This window comes from Neolamprologus brichardi, chromosome 20 (assembly GCF_056152115.1).
Source record: "Neolamprologus brichardi isolate AB-2024 chromosome 20, ASM5615211v1, whole genome shotgun sequence".
Lineage (NCBI taxonomy): Eukaryota > Metazoa > Chordata > Actinopteri > Cichliformes > Cichlidae > Neolamprologus > Neolamprologus brichardi.
The window spans coordinates 1,245,931-1,262,329 of NC_142123.1; the positions used below are offsets into that span (position 1 = coordinate 1,245,931).

The 16,399-nt window shown below is 41.5% G+C and overlaps 2 protein-coding genes across 5 annotated transcripts; both read right to left on the minus strand.

The window, feature by feature from the left end:
- Positions 1-222: 222 nt before the first annotated feature.
- tnnt2a (troponin T type 2a (cardiac)) lies at positions 223-15,254 on the minus strand. Of its 4 annotated transcripts, XM_087834164.1 has the most exons (16): positions 8,594-8,730; positions 8,399-8,474; positions 8,215-8,225; positions 7,556-7,588; positions 7,167-7,211; positions 6,775-6,831; positions 4,466-4,495; positions 4,227-4,251; positions 3,357-3,420; positions 3,025-3,141; positions 2,851-2,928; positions 2,659-2,769; positions 2,470-2,579; positions 1,972-2,062; positions 1,853-1,893; positions 223-459 (listed from the first exon to the last, which is right to left on the minus strand). In XM_087834164.1, exons 2-16 carry the CDS (start codon positions 8,434-8,436, stop codon positions 426-428), a joined length of 885 nt encoding a protein of 294 aa, XP_087690290.1. In that variant the 5' UTR covers positions 8,437-8,474; positions 8,594-8,730; the 3' UTR covers positions 223-425. The 4 variants fall into 4 exon arrangements, with proteins under 4 accessions (XP_087690290.1, XP_087690288.1, XP_087690289.1 ...); XM_087834162.1 differs by lacking the exons at positions 7,167-7,211; positions 8,215-8,225; positions 8,399-8,474; positions 8,594-8,730 and adding an exon at positions 15,247-15,254 and having other exon boundaries at positions 7,571-7,590; XM_087834163.1 differs by lacking the exons at positions 4,466-4,495; positions 7,167-7,211; positions 8,215-8,225; positions 8,399-8,474; positions 8,594-8,730 and having other exon boundaries at positions 7,571-7,590.
- lad1 (ladinin) lies at positions 9,016-16,052 on the minus strand. Its single transcript, XM_087834160.1, has 14 exons — positions 15,909-16,052; positions 15,097-15,288; positions 14,442-14,715; positions 13,606-13,679; positions 13,094-13,265; positions 11,901-11,990; positions 11,537-11,580; positions 11,419-11,461; positions 10,564-10,607; positions 10,402-10,468; positions 10,162-10,296; positions 9,982-10,071; positions 9,613-9,737; positions 9,016-9,439 (listed from the first exon to the last, which is right to left on the minus strand). The coding sequence occupies exons 1-13, from the start codon at positions 15,944-15,946 to the stop codon at positions 9,645-9,647; spliced, it is 1,356 nt and encodes a 451-aa protein (XP_087690286.1). The 5' UTR covers positions 15,947-16,052; the 3' UTR covers positions 9,016-9,439; positions 9,613-9,644.
- Positions 16,053-16,399: the final 347 nt, after the last annotated feature.

The following is a 16,399-nucleotide window of genomic DNA, read 5'->3' on the forward strand; positions in this document are numbered from 1 at the left end:
TCATTCTTTTTCAATTCAGTGTGGGTGTGTTCATGGTGAACTTTGGGTGGATGTCTGGGCGTCAGCTCAAAAAGCATCATGTCAGCTCCAGTCATGTTAGAGCCTGTCTTTCAGTAAGTGGATGTCTTTGCTTTAAGCTTCCTGTCATCGGATCTTGCATGACTTATTTTCATTGGCAACGAAGCAACACATGCACACTATTTAAGAGCAAAAAGCAAGTCATTAAAGTGAGACTGTTTATTTACACTTTTAAATCCCCATTATCCTGAAAAAGTAGAGAAGGCTGGAAAACTGGACCCAAGTTGTGCTTAAGGCAACAGTCTGAAGATAAGTGTGACTTGGGTGTGACCGTAAAGCCAGGGCTTGGTTTGAGGCCGTGGCTGCATGACAGGGCGGATGATAATACTTGTCACTCAGTGCATCATCTATTTCCTCAGTCCTCTCTTGGTCCTCTTTGACCTGTTGAAAAGAAGAAGCGTTCGTGATTCAGACACAACTGATGTGGCACAAATCGTAGCGAGGTTGCACGGTTACATTTTGAAATCTTCCTGCAGCCTGTTCAAAAATAACAGTGACATCATGTTCTTTCACTTTATCTCTGACAGGTATGACAGATGACCAAACCCAGCCAGCTCGCCGAGTTAGGACGGCTGTGAGATTGTGAATACACAATATTTGGTGACACTGCAGGGAACTGAAAAAAAAGCTTTTCCACTTGGGCCTCAGAGACGGTCGTTTCTTAACAAAAAGCTTCCCCCACAAACATGAATCACAGACGAAGGGATTCATGCAAAACTCTGTCAAGTCGCTCTGAGGGAGATGCACGACCGTTCAGGGCTTTCACTCATAGCTGCAACTAAAAGTCAGCCTCTCCTCACTCATCTCATTGGCCAGTGGTGACCTGCTGCTTTGTCCACACTTGCTCTTTTCTTGAGCACTCATTTAATTATGTTAATATGTTATGTTATTATAATTATTATGACTATGACTTTTGGTGCTCATAACTTCTATACTTTTTGAGATATTGAAATTTTTTTTGCAATATTTTTTGCCCATTTCTGCCATCTCATCAGTGGCGTCACTGATTTTCCTTGCCTGGCTGAGCTGTGTTTTAGCTCAGTGAGATGAGCATCCGTTCTCAGACTGGGAGGCCAGTGTTCAAATCCCGCTTATGGCAACATTTCTTTCAGTTAACAGTTAAACTTTTTTAACTCTTTTCAGCAGAAATCCCAGCTTTTTCAGCTGTTTTCAGCAAAAACCTCTTTTCAGCAGAATTCTGCTGATTCACCTCTTCTGCAAAATTTTCAGCCTTTTCACCTCTTATCAGCACAAATCTCAGCAGCTTCTGCTCATTTCAGCAGAATTGTCAGTCTCTCCACCTCTTCTTTGTGAGAAAGAGTTTGGCTCAGTGAGATGAGTAGCTGCCTTGAGACCAGAAGAGCCAGGTTCAAATCCTGCTCAGGGCAACGTTTTTTCAACTTTTTTCAGCAGACATCTTCAGCGTTAAGGCATCCACACAGCATTTTCGCAGGAAATGCAAATTTTTCTACTTATATATGATTTTTTTGATTTCTCCTCACCTCTTAAAACATTTATTTGTTAATTATATTATTATTTTTTTGGTTATTGTTACTAACAAAGTGTTACACTCCCTCTCTCTTTCTTTTAACCCCTTCTCACTATACGTTTTAAATCCCCATGACTGTAATGCTCTCACACACACAGCTTGACACTCTCCAATCAAGTTATTGTCCCAAACCTCACCTGTCTGTTGCATTTTGTTACACCTGTGTTACATTACATGTGCGCTCTATGGTAACTACATGTTTTTAAACTTCGAGTTTGTGCTCACGTTTTCTGATGGTCGCTCACGCGGTTCCTCAGCACATTAATCTGGAACGAAGACAACATTGTGTTACACTCTGACCAGGTCTCACTGATGTCTTTATGTCTTCTATTAGTTGAGCGCACCTCGTATTTCTGTCTGGTGAATTGGTACTGCAGATCAAACTTCTCTGCCTCCAGCTGCTGGATCCACTCCCACAGCTCCGTAGCTTTCTCTCTGGAAAACAAATGATTATAACGAGAATTATTTTCATTGTTTTATTATTTTAATTTTGTGTGTCGTAAAGAAAAATGCAATAGCTATTGTGTGATATAATGAAACATGCAGTGGGAGAAATAAGTATTTGATGCTCTGCTGAATTTGTTTGCTTACTTACAAAGAAATGAAGAGTCTCTATTTTTATTTGTTTTAATGGAGGGCGACAAAATATTAACTAACAATCCAGAAATAAAACCTCCACGTGACCAAATGTTACCAGATGACTTGCATGTAATGGACACGTGTTCTTGATACACACGGGTGATTAATTTGTGGTTCATATTCGTCTCTCTCCATTAAAATGAAACCACATTTCTTTGTAAGTGAACAAACCTACAAATCTAAATCTGTGTGTCTGAACCTACTTGAGTCTTTCCTGACTCATGTTCTCGATGTCCAGACATTTGCGCCTTTCATTCAGGATCTTCTTCTTCTTTTCTCTCTCCGTCTGCCTCTTGCCACTCCGTTTGTCTGTCTTTAAAAATAAAATCAGTTCTGTTATAAAAGTTACCAGTGGAGCTTTTGGGAAAGCTGTTAAAACTCCACTGACTCACCAGCTTCTGCATGTAACCTCCAAAGTGGAGGCTGGTGAGGGTTTTCTTCTTCTTTGCATCATCCTCTGCCCTCTTTTTGGCCTCCTCCTCCTCCTTGCGAATCCTCTCATCCTAGAACGAGAGAAAGACGATCCGAGGTGAAATGTGCGCCACGTTATAGACTGTGTTAAAGCGCGTAGAACAGGACTCTACCTCAAGACGCTTCTGTCGCTCTTTATCTCGCTCGCTGCGAATCCTGTGCTGCTCTGCTCGCTCAGAGCGACGCGTCTCCTGAGCAACAGATCATCACATCAAAACAGACCCTAAAGCAGATCTGTGATGTCTGAAGTGGTTTACATTCGACCGGCTGTAGTGTGGTGCACTCACAATCCTTTCTTTGAGATGAATGAGCTCTTCTTCTTCCTTCTTTCTGCTTTCGAAGTGAACCTCGATTAGAGTTTGAAGCTCCATCAGGTCCTTCTCCATTCTCTTGCGATGTATATCCTGTTGGATTCAGTGACCCAGTTCTGTGTTATACTGATGCACATATTTGTTTTTGGTCCTAAAATAAAAGCAGGCTTAGACAAAGCTAGAAATACACAGAGTGAAAGCTGTGAAGACATGTCTGCTCCACCCTGAGACCTGTACTTATTTAACTCTACATAATACACCAGGATACAAACGTCCATGCACAGTAAGTACTGGATTGTGTCACTTACATCAAAATCCACCCTCTCGCCATCTGGGATCTTAGGGGGAATAAGGTTTGGCATGATGAAGGGCCTGAAAAAACAGGAAAAGATATTAAGTTAGCCAGCGTGGGTTAAATAAGAACAATTCAGTTAAAAAAAAAGATCAATAACAGGGAAATTTAGCTGTGATGACAGTTGGTGTCAAATGAGGATCAAAAACAATAAGCATGTGCCAAAGAAATGTCCCCTCGGTGTTTCCACGTGTTGCTGCCTGTTGCTGCTCAGAAGGAGCTGCATGTCTGTATTTTTGCTATTGCTTCAGTATTTTCTACAAACTGCACTACATGTAGACAGAAATTGGGATTTTCTTTTCTTAGTGCCAGAGCAGAGAGACACAGAGATCTCAGTTTTTATTAAATCAAAGTAATTAAATCTGAACAATCAAAACAGCCACTTATGGTCAAATCAACACAAATGTATTTGTAAAGCACAACAAACAACTTGTGCTGAGAAAAGGTGGGATGGACGTTTTTAAAAAGCCACAGGATACACAGGATGAGGAATCACAGACTCAAATGGCAGTGAGTAATTTTTAAGTCTGAAGGGAGCAAATTTGGCAGCGAGGGGAGCGACGTTCCACAGTTTGAGTTTAAATCAGGGGGGGGGCACTTCCTGGATTTAAAAACGAAATTACTTTGTGACTTTTGAGCTTAAGATGTTGATGTAGACGGATCGTATCAGGCAACCTCGTTGAGTTGTGAAAATTTAACTGCTGCTGGTTTGATACGTAACCAGTGGATTACAGTGGTGTCAGTCCTCTTTGTTTATTTATGCATCGTGTGTTTGTTATTCATAACCATGCTATCGTGAACGTGTTTATCTGTGGGTTTTACTTACTTGAATTTTGGCTTTGCTTCCTCCTCTGTTAAAGAAAGAAAGTCAAGCAGAAAGTATGAATGAGTTAGTGCAGACCACACATCAATAATGAGACTGCCAGCCTCCCTGCAAGTTATGGCACTGAAGTCTGTTTACACCATTTGTGCTGATATTAATAATAAAAGTAATGATGTGTGATTCATGTGAGGGAGAACATCCAAGAACAACAGAGCCACAAAATGAGGTTCCCATTCATTTACCTTCTCCCTCCTCTGCTTCGCCTTCTCCATCTGAAACCACAATAATATGCTTGACAGAGGGTTTGTGAAGGCACATCTGAAATGACTGAGCATTACGCCACAGCAAACAGCAGTCGTTTAGTGAGGGACGACGGCCACATGACAGGAGAGTGAAAGTGAGAAGACGGGAAAGACTGAAAGAGCACCGAGGAAGCCAGGCGCTCATCTGTGAAGTGTTGCTTCATGTGCATGAATGCACTCAGGACAAGCGAGACGTTATCTAGAGATGCAAGCACTGATAGCAAATAGTTCCTTTCTCAAGAAGGTCTGGGATCAGTGACCTTTCAGTGACCTTTGAATGACCCAAATAATTATGAGTGAATGCCATAAACATTTTAGTTTTAGTTTAACAGGCTTTCTGCAAAAGAAGCAGCTAAGTTCTTTTTTTGTTTTCGTAATAAGACTCGAGGACAGCTAAGAGACCGAAACCTAAACCGTCGTCCAGTCAGCTGATAGACCCAGACTAGTTTCCTATGCTGCCAACTTGGTTAATTAAAAACTGAACTGGTAAAGGGAAGGGTGTAGTCGTGTGTTTTTTGGCACATCAACAAGTTGCCTGCCTTTTGTCTTTGTGGAGAGTCACACAGTGTTTATCAGTATAAAGGAGCCAAAAGGTAAGAATAAGTCTAACATCCCTCCCATTTCAGATGATCTGGCAGTGGGAGCAGGTGAGACACCGAAACAGTGGAAAACACCTGGTCCTGACTAAGAAACAAAAGCCTCGGGGCTGGGAGGGACTGGAGGACGACTCTCAGCCCAGCTGGCCCTTCTGGTGTGACTAAGAACAACTGCATGCTTGATCCTCAAGTGCAGACTGTCACATACCAGAGTGAAATGTGACTGAGATAGCTGTTATCTCCCTGCCTGCCTGTGAGTGATGGTTACTGGTAAACTGCATTACTCATCATCACTGTGCTGTCAACACAGGCTATCATTTCTCCCATTAATCAGTGGTTCCCTTTTTTGCTGGGCCCTACGGAAGCGTAGAGCTGCCACCCAATATACATAATTATCACGTTATTACAATATACATAATTATCACGTTATTACAATATACATAATTATCACGTTATTACAATATACATAATTATCACGTTCGTACAATATTGTACGAACGTGATAATTATGTATATTGTAATAACGTGATATTATGTTGTTCAAACGTGAAAGGTATATTGTACAAACAGGAAAAGTATCTTGTTAGAACAATAAACCTTTCACGTTATAACGTGATACACTTGTATTTTTCTTTTGCCTGGGTGGCAGCTCTACGCTTCCGTAGGGCCCCCCTTTGTTTTACAAGAAAAATGTTCGCGCCCCACCCCCCATGCGCGCGCACACGCACGCACGCACACGCACGCACACATCCTCCAACCACACGCTCCCATATTTTGCTCCATTGCGGTTTATCTCACACCTCAAACATTTAGTAAACAATTACAAAAATACAAGTAATCTGCAATAAATTACAGGTAGTAAGAAAATAAACTACTAACTCTTTTACGCTGCGTCCACACCTACACGGGTGTTTTTGAACACGCAGCTGTTTCGTTCACACGTAAACGACGTTTCGAATCACCGAAAACGGAGATTTTTTTTAAACTCCTTTTTTTGGTTCACGTGTGGACAAGGAATACAGAGTTCGTCATGCAACAAGGTATGTGCCTAAATCCACGTCACGCTGTGCGCCACGTTATTGTTTACATTGTTTATCTGCAGGTTTTACACGCAGTTACTGTCCCTCCCTTTACGAAGGCAGAGGCGTCACGGTGTGATTATTTTACGTGTAGTTGTTTTTTCCTGTGTAATAATGTTCAACATTGCTGTCAATACATTTTTCAAAAAATGCCTCTCTGTGCAAAATGGGTTTAAAAACACAAACAGCTGTAGGATCCTGTTTGTCTGTGATGTAAACAGCCCAGCGCTGCTCCCCACGCAGGGGAAACTAATCCTGCAGGGAGACCTGCCTCTGCACCTGTGCAGGTGAAGCCAAAGGGAAGATTTGCTTCATCATATTTTTTAGTCTTTGGTTTAGAATGAAGTTGGTTTGGAAACATATTCAGCGATGCTTCATCTTCTGCTTTGCGTTTGTGTAGGCGCCCCGTGCTAGCAGCGTCCAAGCATTGTTTTTTTTATTTGTTTGTTTGTTTTTTCCTTTTCATACGCCCCCCTGCAATGGCTCTGCCCTCCCCCCTCCCCACACTTTGGGTAAGTCTGCATTAATCGCTGACAAACTCCCTGACCCAGACTTTATTTTTAATAACGTCTACCTTGTTCTTCGTTGGCCTCCTCTTCTGCAGCAGGTTTGTCTTCCTCCTGTGGAGCCTCTGGTGGAGAAGGAAGCAAATGATGACTTATCACAGAAACAATGTTAACTGTCACTAAGCCTGAATAATCACTCTCCCTGATCAATAACCTCTATTAGTGCAGTCACAGGGAAAGAGACGAGATGAGTCATCGTGTAAACATAACTGAGATCTTCTGTCTGATTCTGTTTTGTGTCCACTTTGTTTTGTTTTGTTTTTCTTAAACTGAAACTGCTCTGTAAACAAACAGGCAATGAGCAAACATATTGTATGGTTTCCACGTCAACAAATTCACCCTCGAGGTTGCTATCAATGCACTGTGCCGGGAAAAAAACATTACATCTGCCCAATTATACCTTCCTCTTCCTCCTGCTCCTCCTCCTGCTCCTCCTCATCTACCCCTTTCTCCTCTGATGAGCAAAGCAGAAAAGTAGTTAGCAAAGCGATGAGAAGTAGGTGAAGTAAGTAAACAGAGTAAGTCAAGTAATTAAAGTAAGGAGGTTAAATAAATAAGAATAGCTGAGCAAGCAAAGTAAGTTAGCAAATAAGAATCTCTTTCAAAGTGAGATTAATCACAATCACTTTAAATGTGTTTATAAGCTCAGTCACAGCTTTGTTATTTATCCCAGAGACTCTCAGGATAGCTGCTGTCGACCACTCCTCCACATCACCCTTGATGTGTGCTACTGAAACGTGACAGAAGCATTCATCGATGACCTTCACACTCATTTATAAATATCGGCGCCTAAGCCGTCAGTACCTTCAGCGGCCTCCTCTTCTGTGTCGCGCAGCCAGAGAAACCGCAGAGAGAAACACGTGAACAATCTTTTCACATAATCACAAGTTCAAACTCTACAAACGGTTGTTTCTAGCACACAAAGTCAAACCAATTAATGATACGAACTAATGAAACACTGACTTACGAGTAATCAGAATATAAGCATTTTGTTCGCTCATTTTTAATCCAAATTGTGATCTTTACCTAAACCACACCGAGCTGCAACAAAAAACTTTCTGGCAGGAAGTCCTTAAGGCAAACCTTTCCCACTAGCGATTCCTGACTTCACATATAATTTGTGCTTCTGTGTTGCATTATAATTAAACTTACCATGAAAACATTTTACACAGTAATTCTGTAACTCCCACACATACATATAATAACCTCCTCCTACACCTGATTAGGAGTTGACAAACAGGCAGAACATTTACGTTTGATTTATGGACGATCTTGACATTTCATTCAAACTACACACGATTAGCAACATGTCTTTACATTCCTCTTAAATCCTGAAAATAGTGCTGAGTTTACAGTACAGCAGTTTTACCAAGAGAAAGTTGCCTGCACAACAGGGTTTTAACCTCAGAGTGACGGCGCTGTGTGTGAGTCATGATGAGAGGGCTTACCTTCCACCTCCCTGTGAAAATGAATCACATAGGCGCGTTACTGTGATGATCAAAAAGACAAATGCATGACAGTTTAAAACGATCATACAGTTGCTGCAAAGAAACCAGGTGTCAGTGACAAACAGTGGATGTACTCTCAGGATACATTTAGAAGTATTTTAAGTAGAACAAAAATCCAACCTACTCCTCATACTCCTCCACCACTTCCTCGTTGTCTGACATGATAGGGCGCGTTCAGGTGCGCTGCAGTAATCTGATTACTTAGGAAAAAAATCATGATTTTTTCACTTTCTGTTCAAATCAATAAAAGCTTCAATATTTTCCAGTTAAAACACTTTCTATCATGTGCACACGTTACGTTACAGTTAGTCAATCGTACCTGAGGATCAGATGAAGGGATGGAGACCCGGAGAGAGTGGATTTGCAGCACAAGACAGAGCGTGGGGTGAGTGTCAGAGGGTGAAGGACGGACTGTGTTGTGCGGATGAGGCTTTAGGACCCCTTGTTGTGTTATTAATAACTTTCTAGATAGCATGTACTCTCCATTATCACCATTTCCCAAAAAGGCCGCCATGAGCATGACTGTGGGCTGCAGAGCCAAAAAGATCACAGACAGCTGATGCACACACACACACACACACACACTCTGGTTTCCTTGTATGGCACCTTGTTGTAGACGAAACACAGGCATGGAGCGCTTATCTATATGCATCCCGGTGTGAGATAAGGTAAAGTGCGTTCATTCATCCAGGACTATTTAAACAGAAACAGTGACAGACAGTTATGGTAGTAAAACATTTTATTACTTAGAAAGACAGAATCTCGTCCACAAGTCCAGATGAAACCAAAAAAAATTACATTGGCAAATTAAACAAGACGCACATATTACAACTCCAGCAATCCCAGCAGTGTAATTCAGTAAAAGATATAATCCTTAAAGCCTTCACCTGTTTAAAGTGCTTAAAGAAATTACACAACGTTAAGGTGAACAAATAAAACATCACTGACATGTTTTTTGGGGTGTTTTAATGTTAAAAGTAGGCATACTTATTTTTTAAAGAAGCAAAGCAAAAGTGTAAGATATCTAAAGATACAACCCAACATTTCTCTCTCTTCCTGCTGCCTGTTGTACATTTGTGCTTTCACAGCAAAATCACTCAGTCATCAAATCCGTTAATCTTCCAAATCTCCGCCTCTCCCTTCGCCATCTTAAAATCCTGCAATCCTGCAAATACAGGCACAATAAGAGCAATTTATAATTGAAGGAGCGCCTTTAAAGTTCAGTGAAACATGTACGGCTTCCTCTTGTTTGCTTCATTTGTGGAGTTGGTAAACCTGCCTCCACAGTGGGCAGACATGTAAGACTAACTCAGCAGCACTATGTTGCTGTATCCTTACCTGTTGGACATTATAAATAAACTTCCTTCACTTCAGATTTTTCCAGGGCTGGTTTTTGAGACACTGTCTTCACCGCTATTCTCAAACAGGCTCCTCTTACTAGAAATGTCCACATGTCTCAAATCCTACAAATCAGAAACAGAATCATTATCACAGTTTATTTTACAGTGAAGAGAAAGAAAAAAACTCTTTAAATCTGGAGTTTTGAAATATTTCTGGAGCAGGGACCTCTTACGGGGCAAATAGTTTTGTAAACACAAACTCTTTCATTTAATGTAGGCAACACAAACAACAACCTACGTCCTGCTCAGCCAGGACTTACAGCTCAGAGAGTAATACTGCCCCCTGGCGTCCATATACTGCACTTACAGCAGGACTGTGCGAAGACCCAGCTTTGCTGCTCTTGTGGAGCCAGCGGTTGATCCGCTCTGACATTCCTGATGTCAAGCCTCTAATTTCCTGAAATCAACAACAGTTACAAAATCATTTGTTAGTTAACGCTACGCACACATCTAATACTGAAAAGAGCTTTTCGGCGAATGACTGTACCTGTTTGGAAACTCCGGGGCTGGAGGGGCTCTGCACTTGCTGCTCCTTCTCAAAGATCTCTCTCTTCCTGGACACTTCTTCCAGCAGGACCAGAGTCCTCTGGGTGACATCTGGGAATCGCGTCAGCTCGGACTTCTGTGGATGAAGAGCCAAGAGAAGACCATTGGTGACAGTTGATGTTTGCTACAGAACACAGGAACATAATTTCCCCTTTAGTACATGGAGGGCTGAGAGGCTGACCTGCGCTGCCTGAGCCAGCCTCTCCATCTTTTCCTGGATGGATCTAGATGAAATCCTCTGCCTAGAGCTGGGAAGACAGAATACATTAATGTACATGTGTAATCAGTTACACTCAATAAAATATAAATAAGTAAATAAAGATTAAAAAAATGTCAAACTCACTTTCTCTGGAAAGATGACGCTTTGTTTTCATCCTCGTTTTGGTCCTGCTTCAAAACAAAGACAATCAACACAGTAAATGATCCATAACATTGTGTCAGTAGTACTAGCAGCTCTACAGATCTCATAATCCTATAACTGTAAATATAATTGTGTTTTTGTAAAGTGCCAAACAAGAAAATAATGGATAACCGATGAATGATTACTGATTATTAGGGATGCAACGATACCAATTCTTTCAAACCGATACTTGGATCTGAGTACTTGCCGATACAGAGTACAAAAAACGATACTTCTACCACACACACACACACAAATACAATTAATTGGAAGACAGGTTTTATTCTCTGCCGATAAAAAAATAAAATCTTAATAAAAATGACCACAAAAAAATTTCAAGTGAAAAATAAGCACTTCTGTTAAATTACTGGAGATTCTCCACATTGTAATTTTACAAAATATCACTGAACTATTGGCACTGTCTCGAGCTTTCAGAATAATAAATAAACACTTCTGTTTGCGAATAAAATAAACTTTTAAATTATTGCAGAGTGTCCATATTGTAAACAAACAAACAAAATAATTATTATTAAATAAATAATAAAATATAAAAAATTATAAAATAAATAATAAATAAAAAAAATAATTGGCCCCCTAGTGGCCAATCTAAAAAACTACAACAGAAATGACAAGCCACCCTCTGATTAATGAAATAAGTTGGTATCGGTTAACTTTTACGAGTTTGAGTACACACACATTTTACAGTATTGGTCCCGATACCTGATACCAGTATCGGTATCGGTGCATCCCTACTGATTATCAATCATATTAGGTGAAAGTAAAGTAAAGTTATCTCACGGTGGTGGGTTCAAACTTCTTGGAGGCCATCCTCACACTGGAGCTACAACAGAAGAAGCAAGTCAGCAAACAAACTAAGCGAGGCTGATACCACATGAACACAAGGCTGTTTCCTTACCTCCTCTGGAGCGGCGAAGGATCCTCTTCTTTCTTTCTCATCATCTGTGGAAGACCAAGCCTGTGTGAGTGTGTGTTAGCGGCACTTACAGCAAGTGACCTGCTCAATAATCCTCTGCACTGGGATGTGTTTGGGTGTTAACAAAGCAACCAGTCAGCAGTAAGAGCTGCTCAATATTCATGTTAACATGAGCTGGACGCTTGACTGGCACAAGCAAATTATCCTGAACTGATATTCTGAAAGCTGATGGCAGATAAAATCGTGTTTTAACAGTCAAATTGGCAAAAGTTCATGCAGGAAGAATGCCTGAATGGTTTTGTGTCCTCGTGCATGTATTTGTGTGTGCGTGTGTGTCAGTGTTTACCCTGAAAGATACAGTCCTGGAGCTCTGTCTGATGAAGGCAGGTTTGTTTGCCTGTTCAAAGTTTCCACTGGTGGAGCGATTCACGCCGGTCTGAGAGACATTAAAACAACTTAGGTTTGCTGTTCAGCTGCAGGAACCTCTCTGGAGCCAAGACTGTTTTTACCGCCATAAAGAACCTTTACTCTTTATTTGTTTTTAACATTTAACCACATGAAAACATGAAAACAACAAACAAAACAACAGAAAAAAAAAGAAAAGACAGCTTCCTCCCATGGTTAATCCACCTTTGTATTTTGGGTCTATTTTCAATACTAACTATCGGTACACCCGCAAAAAAAGAACAATAAAATCAAATTCTTAAGTTATTCCCTTACTGAGTGCCTACACAAACATACAACACAGCAAACATAAAGTTTAACTAAAGATAGTTGCCCAAATAAATTCCAACCATCTCAGCCAAAAACACGCCCCATGATTTGTCAAAACCCTCCCTATCATCATTAATCCTCGCCAAGAATTTCTCATACGACACCATTTTCAGCATATTTTTTCCACCTATTATATTCTGGAGATGGTTCCTTCCACACACTGAGAATAACTCGGGCGATCACCCCCACCTTTATAACCACAAAGTCATATTTTGAAACCCCAGGTAACACCGACCGATCCCCTAATAAGCACAGTCTTGGTGACAAAGGTATCATCAAACCGATCCACCTTCTTATTTTGTCCAATACTTTTTGCCAAATGGGAGAAACTTTCCCACATTCCCAAATAGCATGCATGAATGTCCCTGGATCTGAGCTACATTTCCAGCATATATTACTGGGACTGATTCCCGTTCTAGAAAGTGTGGATGGAGTGAAATACCTACTTCACCATCTGTGTATTAATTTGTACTGAGTAAATTTACCCCTGGCCTCTCTTATATTTTTATCAGAGAATGACAGAATTCTGCACCAGTCTTCTTTAGAAATTGCACAACTCAAATCTCTCTGCCATATAATCCTCAAGTTTTCACATATCTCTTTATAACACCAGAGGGCGCTGGTGCCCACACTGGACTGATAAGACGCAGCGTCAGTGCTTAGCGGGCCTTATACAGCATTTGACAAGCAAAACTTGAAGCTGAGACGAATATGTCAGTTTATTTGTGTTTGTGTTTATTTGTGCGTGTGTGTGTGGTGAACTACCTCCTCCGTGTGCCCGTTGTGAACAGGGCTTTGAGCTCCCCGAGGAGAGGGACTCTGGCAGGGGGAAGTCCAGTGTTCGCGAGGTGACCAGGGGGCTGACGGAGAACCGGGGCTCATGGGAGTTGTGCGCCCGCTGACAGATGGACTCTTGTCAAGGGAGATGGAGACAGAACTGAAAGGCAAGAAAGAGAAGTGAGGAACTAGTGACCACTGAAAGTATAGTTTTCTCTGATCTGTTGCCTAAATTAAATCTTAAAGTACGTCTAACGTGAAAACTGAAGGCAGATTTTTTTACTCTTCCATCCAACACATCTTATTCTCTGGATATCTTTATGTGGTTCATGATCTATACAAAACAATTTTATATGTCCTGTCTACATTGTTCTGGTGCTTTCATTTCCATTTGTGGAATCAGTAACTTTTATCTTATCTAAATAAAATGCATTTGATCCTTTTAGCTGATCAGCCAACAAAGAACAAAAGAGCAACAAAAAAGAAACGTCACTGTTAACCTGACAAACTTGCGAGCTGGGCCGGAGGAGGGTTTTGGATCAGGGTCTTTGCCTGATGACTCTTCATTCTCATGCTGACAAAGGAAGAAACAGGCAGACAATCAGCATGAGCACATAGCACACAAGCTTTTGTACAGACGACACACCTTGCATTACATAACACGGCGCGGTTATGGCCTCATTTGCAGATACACAGAGCTGAAGCAGCCTGCGAAGGTAATAAAAGATAACGTTCAAATTATGGCCTTAAGCACGTCTTATCAAAGCTTTAGAGATGATTTGCATGGTCACTTGACTCGCGGGGAGAGTTCAAGTCTGGAAACAAGACGGGGAGTAAAGGCTTGTCTTCTTTTCCTAAAACTAAGTTAAAAGTAGATTCTAACTTCTTCTTGTGACCACAGGAGGAACATGCCAACACCAGCGTTGGTCTTTAATAGCAAAAATGACATCATATGCTGCACTACAAAGTTTGTTGTTGTAAAATCTAGAGAATAATTAACTCCCCCTCTGTGTGGGACAACAGTTAACTGTACAGGTGCTGCTACTGGTGTCATGACTTAGTTGTGTAAGGGAAGATTGGTGCTTTCTGTGTCAGTTCATGTTTTATCATTTGTAACGTTTCTCAGAGAATCAACAAAATCTCTCTGTTGGTCATTTAATCAAAACTTTAATGACCTTGTTTCTTCCAGGTGGACAAAAGTTCTAAATAATCATGTGAAAAATCTCGATTTACATCATTATTTGGCAGCTGAGTTACAGACTTTCACTGTTGCTGTCCTGTGATAACTCAATCAAAAGATCTGTGAGATGTTTTTTCTTTAGATTTTCCTTCTTACTTTGTTGCTTGAGATGCTGGTTCTACTTTTGCTGCTGGTGGTGCTGGTGCTGCTGTGAGAAGATGTTTTTACTGGTGGCTGTGGTTTGACAACACTCTCCTTCTCTGCATCCATGTCTCCCAGCAGCTCTACCCTGGCACCTCCTTCTTTGCTGACCTCAGCTTCATCCTCCCCTCCATCCTTCTGTTGTCTCAACGTTTCCACGTGCCGCATCCTTCGCCTCTCGTCGCGCACTCGCAGCATCTCCACAAAGTCAAGCTGTACCTGCTCCATGCTGGCAATAAACAGCACATATGTGCACATTAATGACCAACACATGTGATGAATGGTCTCTAGAGAGACCTAAAAAGATTCGCCGGTCCTGCGTCTGATCAGGTTTCTATTATAAAAGGCTCTTTGAAGACAGGCTGTCGGGGTTTCTGACAGCATTTCATACTTTCCCTGCGTGAGTATCAGGTGTTTTCATGGGTTTGAAATGTATACAGAAACACTCCCATGGGGCAAAGCTGTGAGAATCATCCTTTGAAACCACTAAAAAGGCCAAAAGAACAAAACAGGCACACAGACAAAGTCCACAGCAGTAAAAAGAGGATTGTGTTTAGACAGCGTTTGAGTCCAACGTGACTTATTTGTTTTACTAAACTATGAGAACAACCTGTTGGAGCTTTGGGACATTTCGCTTGAGGAGTCTGTCCCAAAGGCGCTCTCGCTGGCAGATGTGTTTTCAGGAGTGGGAGTGGGGCTGGAGTCATCATCTTGGTCAGCACTGGTGCTTGAGCTCTTCACCCTCCTCCTCTTCTCCCGCTCCACCTCCTCCTCGTCCTCCATTGTCCACTGTCGTGCAAGGCTGCATCAAAACAATCAGCGAATATGGAAAAACAAACAAACAAAAACAACAGAAGAGGCTGAGGCTCAGTGAGGATACAGGAGGTGGACATATGTAAAACAGGGTAAAACATGAGAACTTCATGAGTGGATCCTCCACAATATTTGTTTTTGGTTTGTACTTTAAAAGAAAAGATTAATAACGTTACAGGGAACCTGCTTTACTTGTTCATCAACCGCTTTTTGCATCCTGTTTAAAACAAATATCAGTGGATTCAATCAGCAGCTGCAGAGCGACAGGCTGGTGTTTCCTTTTTCACTGAGATAATTAATTCAAGGGCCAAACAGAACAAAACTCTCCGTTATCTCTTGACTGTAACGGGCAAAAAAAGACAGAAGTGACTGTAGTAATAACAGTGACACCAACCGACACAGTTTGACTGCATGTTACACAGTTACTATATGAATGTAATAAATCATTTCTTCCAAATTAGGATGCTTTGTTGCCAGAGTGAAAACCCTGCAATATGTTCATTATGCGCGTTCCTAAACATCAGCATCTATTAAAAAGCAGTAGGCGCGGGCGTTGCTCTAACGCAGGTAATTAGTCGCTTTAGAAACCCAGACGTCCTTGAATCTTACCTGGACAAAGCCGACCAGTTTCTCCGACTCACAGACATATTGAAGAAATAAAATAGTTTCCAGCTACGATCACAGACAAAGTCGACGGGCACAGACGACGGCAGTCGAATTACAGTCACCGCGGCACACAGCAGTCCACCTTTACCCCGGTGCAGCGCACAGACGCGTCACGTGACCACAAAGGTAAGCTCCCCACCTGACAGACTGAGTGAGGGGTGGGGAGAGCGCGCGCCACAGAGCACCTTGTATGGTGGAAGTGTGGAAGACGTAATACCTGTACCTGGCACTCCTTTCCCGCCCCTGGACACTTGGCTTATTCGGGCAATGGCAATAAAATATCCCAGAATAATTAATCTTATACTTATATTCATTTTGTTTGTGTGGATCTTACAGGCTGCAGCTAAAAGGCAAACCTGTACAAGTACAACACGTAGTTAATAGCAATCAAACTCTTATTAAATGATAATAATGAAGCATACAAATATATGTTA

Excerpts from the sequence above, each read along its gene's own strand:
- tnnt2a (XM_087834164.1), bottom strand. The coding sequence starts at position 8,436 with ATGTCAGACAACGAGGAAGTGGTGGAGGAGTATGAGGA. Across the intron at positions 7,212-7,555 it reads TGAAGGTACTGACGGCTTAG|GGGTAGATGAGGAGGAGCAG; the intron begins GCGCCGATATTT and ends CAGAGGAGAAAG. Across the intron at positions 4,252-4,465 it reads CGAAGCAGAGGAGGGAGAAG|AGGAGGAAGCAAAGCCAAAA; the intron begins GTAAATGAATGG and ends TTTCTTTAACAG.
- lad1 (XM_087834160.1), bottom strand. The coding sequence starts at position 15,946 with ATGTCTGTGAGTCGGAGAAACTGGTCGGCTTTGTCCAG. Across the intron at positions 11,581-11,900 it reads CCAGGACTGTATCTTTCAGG|ATGATGAGAAAGAAAGAAGA; the intron begins GTAAACACTGAC and ends GGTCTTCCACAG. Across the intron at positions 10,297-10,401 it reads GGCTGGCTCAGGCAGCGCAG|AAGTCCGAGCTGACGCGATT; the intron begins GTCAGCCTCTCA and ends CTTCATCCACAG.